General features: G+C 34.4%; 1 protein-coding gene across 1 annotated transcript; it reads right to left on the minus strand.

Annotated features, from left to right (window-relative positions):
• Positions 1-2660: 2660 nt before the first annotated feature.
• On the minus strand, positions 2661-5782 carry LOC126828854 (exonuclease mut-7 homolog). The gene is made up of 2 exons (XM_050558907.1): positions 3535-5782; positions 2661-2795 (listed from the first exon to the last, which is right to left on the minus strand). Exons 1-2 carry the CDS (start codon positions 5603-5605, stop codon positions 2770-2772), a joined length of 2097 nt encoding a protein of 698 aa, XP_050414864.1. The 5' UTR covers positions 5606-5782; the 3' UTR covers positions 2661-2769.
• Positions 5783-7126: the final 1344 nt, after the last annotated feature.

Below are 7126 nucleotides of genomic sequence, written 5' to 3' on the forward strand. Positions count from 1 at the left end.
AACCGGAGGACCCGGAGAAAACCCACGAGGTTTGATAGGTGGCCCTACTCCTTGCCACGTACAACCGGGGAATCATTACTGATAGAAAGTATATTATGTTTACCACAATAAACCATGGTATATCACGATTAACACAGAAAACAAAGATTATCATTAGTGATCACTTTTATTATTTAAAGGGGCATTAGGTAAGAGCTGACAGTTCTCACAATAATAGTTAAAAAATAGATAATGAGAAGGGAATATGTTGAAAATTTCAGTCAAATAAATTTACTCTGAGCCGAGTTATCGCCGATACAATTAGAGTGTAGCCTCGATTGTCATTGCTACTGTTGTTAAGATAATAAACAAAGTCTTGATTATCCATTTTTACATTCAATCATCAACCTCATATCGTATTTAATTCTATTAAAATTCTAGACTGTCCGATGAGCAATGACATTGAGAGTTGATTATAGTTTTGTCATGTTGATTAATGTCTAACTGATAACAATTAAGACCTAAAGAAAGGCCTGCAATAGACAGATTTAGCTCTTGCATAATGCCTGTTTAATTCTCAGATGTTCTACCAATTGTACAAGACAGTGGGGTATTATACCTGATTATCATTTTATTCAATATTAAAAACAAATATTCCAGTTAAAGTCTGCACTTCAACACATGGTTTTGGATAATGTCATTTCATTACTTCACAAAATGAGGGTGATCACTGTATGTCTATTTCATACATCTCCAAAATATTAATGAATTAAAACAAAACTTAAAATTTATAACATAAAATAAATTCAATGAAATTAAAACATTTATAACATAACTGAATTATTACATCAATTTATAATTAAAGCAACATAACATTTCAATAAAACTTTGTTTATGTTTAATAATAAGTCCATTTATATCACGCTAATTCCACATAGAGTTGTGCTGGAAATGATATAATGAATTTACAAACAAGGCATACATATTTTATAGATACATGTATATTGCTATTTTTAGGAATCATAATGGCTGCTTAAGACGCTCGCACACAAATCAGGTCCCCTCGGTATCCCCAGTGGTTCCCTTTCTTATTTGCTGAGAGAGTCCCTCTTGATTATTCAGCCTAGTTTCCCTTATCAGTGAGAAAAAACGGAGGGCCGGGCATGAAATGGTATCTACATGTAGTTGTTCCGATGATATGTAAAACGAGTATAAACTTCATTTTTATTGATGCTTTTGTTACTATCTAAAAAATTGTGACCATACATGGAAACATAATGAATGGGATTTTGGTTCTGATTATCTTGTAATATATCCTATTTAGTACATGTAGTGTCTGAAATTCCACAGCGTAATATATCCTATTTAGTACATGTAGTGTCTGAAATTCCACAGCATAACTAGAGATATGTAGGCATCACACTGTGTCAGGATGCAGAATATATGCTTACTCTTTCTAAAACATGTGGTACATCTGAGAAATAGCTTTTTGTTGCACTTCAGCATTTCAAAGCAGTGTATGAAATAAGTATTATATTTGTTTTAATAACTTTTGGGCTTGCCATGAGAAATTGTGTTCGTCTGTTTGAAGAAAGCAGATTCTCACTAGTAGATTGGATGCTTGCAGATTAATTACCTATAAAATACAGATGTGACGTCATCCTCTGATGTTGGCGTACCAATATTACAAATAATGGTACGGGCAATGTGCCAAGTGTACATTATTTATGCTAGTACCTGTGTGACGTATTTCATTGCAAAGGACGTACCGGTGTCTGTATTATACAATGTCTAATGGTCTCGAGCCAATGACAATGCGTAATATATTGAAACAAAAGCTTAGGACTTATGTCCCTTGTTTTGTTTCAATATATTACTTAATGTATCACTCTCGACCATTAAACCACACATAAGACCCAATAAGAGATTATTATAATTATTCTTTAAACAATTCATTTACTCTGTAAACAATTTAGTTATTCTCTGAATACTTGAGTTATTATTCAAACAATTTAGTTTTTCACAGGTAGCTGAATTCAACTTATCCGTGAATGAACTGAATCACAAAACATTTAATAACTTTTTGAATAATTAAATTATTTTTTGAATTTACCTTTAAATTAAAGTACTGATCTTATAAATTAAAATAAATCTTAATGAATACAGAATGTAGATATAATATAATTATTGGGAATATTTGAAGTGTTGTTTTAATATTTGAAATATTGTTTAAATAACTGAAGTGTTGTTTGAATATTTGAAGTATTCTTTAAATATTTGAAGTATTTGAATAATGTTTAGTATTCTTTGAATATTTGAAGTATTCTTTGAATAATTGATGTATTCTTTGACCATTTGAAGTATTCTTTGAATAAATGAAGTATTCTTTGAATATTTGAAGTATTCTTAGAATATTTGAAGTATTCTTTGAATATTTGAAGTATTCTTTGAAGTATTCTTTGAATATTTGAAGTATTCTAAGAATATTTTTTAGTATTCTTAGAATATTTTTTAGTATTCTTAGAATATTTTTTAGTATTCTTAGAATATTTTTTAGTATTCTCATAATACTTTTTAGTATTCTTAGAATATTTTTTAGTATTCTTAGAATATTTTTTAGTATTCTTAGAATATTTGAAGTATTCTTTGAATAAATTAATCTTAACTAAGCTTATTCTTTGATTGATGAACAATTATAAAATCAGTGAATAACAAGATGAGTGATAAATAGATCTTCCTCCTGTCCATTTAAAATCCATAATGCGTCAAAACGCGGATCTGTCTCCATGTTCAGGATGCTGTATTTTGTGCATTTTCTGTGGAAAAAAACATAACAAAATTATATCTAACAGTAATAACATCTAATTTGTTATGAATTTACAATGTGATCATAAATACTTGTATCCTCTCCAGTGAGGGTTAATATGTGTGAAAACTGGTCACAGATTCGAGAAAAGTGGCTTCCCTCCCAAAATATTTTACCACAGGTCGCACATATATAAAACCAATCGACTTTTGTTATCATCGCTTTTGGAATAAGATCAATTTTAATAAAAGCTTGACTGTTCATAAAAGTCAAATTGGAAAATTCAATTCCATATTCCTCTTCAAATCGTTTTGACAAACTCTGGTTGTCATAGGGATTAGATGTTAAGCCTAAGGCTGTTTCACCCGAACTGATTAAGAAGTCTTTTCGATCAGATAAGATTGTCATGTCTGATGAAGGCATTTTAACATACTCGTCCCCATTGCAGACCTGGCATCGACTAAATATATCCTGTGGCGTGACCTTTACATTGAAGTGACGAAGAACTTCGGTAGCTTGGTCTTGTGCTCCTTGAGAAATGACATCGTAGCATGCATCTTGACCAACATGCGATAATATTTTTTTGTACGGATTACCACTTGACAGAATAATTCGTTCCTCTTTTAGGCCGATTTCTATCGCTATGTCATGATCCTCGTGGTTCTCCATTATTTTAACATCTACACCACAACTCCGTAAATATCGACCAGTCCCCTGTAGCATCGTGTCACACACCACACGTAACTTACCCGGAGATTGATAATCATCATTATGCACTATTTTCTTCTCCAAAGCTGACAGCCTTTGCATCTCGTTTTCTTCTTTGCGTTTTTTCCGTTCTCTCGAAGTTAAACCTGCAGCTCTTGCTTTCTTTTTATCTTGTTTAGATTTTTTGTTAAAGTTTATTTTCTTGGCTGCAGGTTCCAAATCAATATCTAAGTCATTCTCTACGCAGTAACTTTTAAGATAATCATAAATTTCTAATAACACAAAAGCGTCTAAACTTGCATACACTATTTGTTCTTGGCGTAAGGGACGTCGTTCCCAGTTCGACATTTGTTCATTCTTACACAATGGTTTGCCGAAACATTGCCGAACTAACTCACTCAGGCCCTTTTCTTCTGATTTTGAAAACGATGTTACCACCTTTGCGACAGGTTCTTGGGCAGCCTCTGACTCATCTCCATCTTCATCTTCTAATTTTGATTCATCCAGCATCACATTATCTGCATTGCGTTTGAGAACAAGAGTTGATACTCCCTCAATATCCACAAATCTTTTCATACAAAGTAAAATATCTTTCAAATATGGGAGACTTTTAACCACCATGTGGAGGTCCGCATCAAAACCGTAACCAAGTTTTACCGTTTCCTTGTTACAAAACACCAGCTGTATAAAACACGATATTTCTTCACGAGACAATGTTTTGATCAAGGTCATCATATCTAGTAGAAATATATGATCATGGACTGCCAACTGCATGATCGATATTCCAGACTTTTCTGTACCCATCGTTGGCTTCCATTCCGAATCGATTCCAATCACAGATCCCGGAACTGAAAGTCTCTTGGAACAGATTTTGAGAGAATCTCTTGTATCAACCATCGTGATATGATCTAAAGGGATGACAAGCTGATGATAAAAGGCAGACATGTCTTTGTCCGACAATGTTTGACTGTCCCAATTTTCTTCTTTATCACCGGTCGTAGAGCACCCGGCTTCATCAGTCAACTGCTGCGAAAACTTTTCTCTGGCTTCTAAAACGGACGGAGGAATTTTTGAATCAGGAAGGTTGAAATTTTTTGCCCATTTGACAGCTTCCTGAAGATCATTGTAACACATCAGTTGCTCTACTAGCTGTTCCTTTAAATAATCACTATCTGCAACTGCTGTCAGCACCATCTCTTCCCAACTTCCTGATCCCATTGACATCTCAATATAACGTTTATACAGCAAATATTTTATAGCCCCAAATCCACGGGCATTGGTTATATTTGGACATAGACTGGCTGGAATTTCATAAAGTTTCATTAATCGAACAGCCAGTTTGCTCAAAGTTTTACGATTTAACTGCCCTCTTTTGATGCTAGTCAATTCAACGCCTGAGTTATTAATAAAATCTTCGATACTGGTGCTGCGATCACACAGGTTATCCAACATCTGAACTACCTCTCTCTGTTGATTTGGCTGACCAATGACATAGTTTTCAAGCAAGTTCACTTTATCTTGTAGCAAAAGTGGGATGATAACGTCGTTAATTTTAAAATGTCTCTGTAATCGTAACTTAGTGATCGCAATGGACGCTTCTTTAAATTTCTGATTATCGATATTATAACGAACTAATGGCACAAAATAATCGTTTCCTACGTGATTCATTTCATACACTTTCACAGCCATGTCGAAGTATGTGAAGTTCTTTCCCGCAGTCACCTTGTAAACATGTGTTCGTAGTTCTTCATCTAACAAGGTCGCCTTATCAATCCGGTTTCTGTTCTGAGGTGAATTGAGCCATTTGTCTAATTCTTTGAGCATGAAAAATGATAAAGATGTTGTTTTGAATGTTGAGAAATCTTTTGATTTTTCTAACAAGAAAATGGTCAAAGAATAAGGATTTGGAGCATTTTGTAAATGGCTGCATAATATATTAGAAACGGTTTTGTTTACGTGAAATCGATCTGGTGTTTTATCGTCAAACCAAACACTTTCCAACTGAGCAAGGATTTCATACATTTCATATGTGGTCAATTCCGCTACTTTCGTTTTGTTCTGATTTTTGTTAATCCATGAAACAAGTTGAGGGCTGTTACTTGAAGAAGCCATATTCTAAACTAAGTCTCTAATTAAGTAACAGCGTATTCAACGCCTTACAAATTATTTATATTCGTCCATCACTTTAAATACTTTCAAACAAATTCGTGGAAATTTAGGTGAATATTTTCATTGGAAGTTTTTATCAATATTGCACAGCACATGGGAACTGTTTGCAATAAATCTTGACATGCGCAAACAGATGGACGATCCAAGTTACTAGCTGGAGTTGTCTCCCATAGACAGCGGTTGTATTATAATTTGATTCAGTTGGGAATCTTATAAGTTTTGAATATCATCATATGAAATATAAAAATTAAATGACCGTAATTCAAAGTAAATAAATCTCATCGCATTTCCAATGCGTTATACCAGTGTTGCTTTGTGATTGTAATTTTATAATATTCTGGTTTTGTTAGGGCTACATCATGTAAGAGTTATATCTGCATGCCCGTTATGTTAGTAGTTGAGTTCAAATATTACATATAATTAATTATTATTTAACATGACATTGACAAGCCCATAATCAACTCTCAGGGCCATCGGTTAGCTAATTAGATTTAGATTAGAAACCGTGGCCATGTATTGAGTTTAACGATACAACAGATAACGAAGACTTACATGTAGTCTCGACTGTCAAGAATCGTTGCTACGATAATAAACAATGTGTACACAGGTACGCTACATTTTGTTGAAACGTCAAACACTTATAATTCCACACAGCAAAAAGCAAAAAAGAAATTTGACTGAAAGTTTCAATTCATTCATTTTTCATTATCTATTTTTGAGCTTGTATTGCAAGAACGACCATAGTTCTAAAATAGGCCGGAGGGCCTGACAAGGACAGCTGTCTAGTCCTTCGGATGAGACGAAAAACCGAGGTCCCGTGTATATATTGGAATGCACGTAAAAGATCCTCTGGTAGTTGGAATTCGATATAAGAGTAGGCGATAGTGCCGCTGCCCGGGCAAAATTTCCCTCATAGCACACTGTATGGCGTATGCCCGTCTTCATTAGCCCAGTATAGGAGCAGAACAGTAGGACGTTAAACCCCATTTCATTTCATTTCATTTCTAAAATAGGCCTACTTACTGTTTGTAATAGACAGCAGTCAGGGATCATCAAGTAGTATATTGACTTGGGGATGTGGCACCTTGCACCTGTCTCATATTAGCCTATAGATCTGCCATATAGTTTGTACTGACTTGCCCAATGACTCACTACCACTGTCTTGTCACTCTGTCCATTGTTCAGAGTTTGCTAGAGAAATATTTTCTAGGCTGGAAAACGCGTTTGCGGTCGTCCAATTTTCAAAAATGCCCGGGGGAGAACCATTGACGGATCATTGCGAGAGCGACAGAGGTAAAATTCCTCGGGCCCGGGCCACTTTGGGGCCCCGCGATTTGGTGACAAAAATAAAGAAAAATATTTATTTTATATTTTGTAGAAAAAAAAAATAATGAAGACCCATTTCCCAAAGATCGTGAAACACAGCGACCCTTTTTCGAAGGGTTTTGAAATTATTAGATAGAG

This window comes from Patella vulgata, chromosome 7 (assembly GCF_932274485.2).
Source record: "Patella vulgata chromosome 7, xgPatVulg1.2, whole genome shotgun sequence".
Lineage (NCBI taxonomy): Eukaryota > Metazoa > Mollusca > Gastropoda > Patellidae > Patella > Patella vulgata.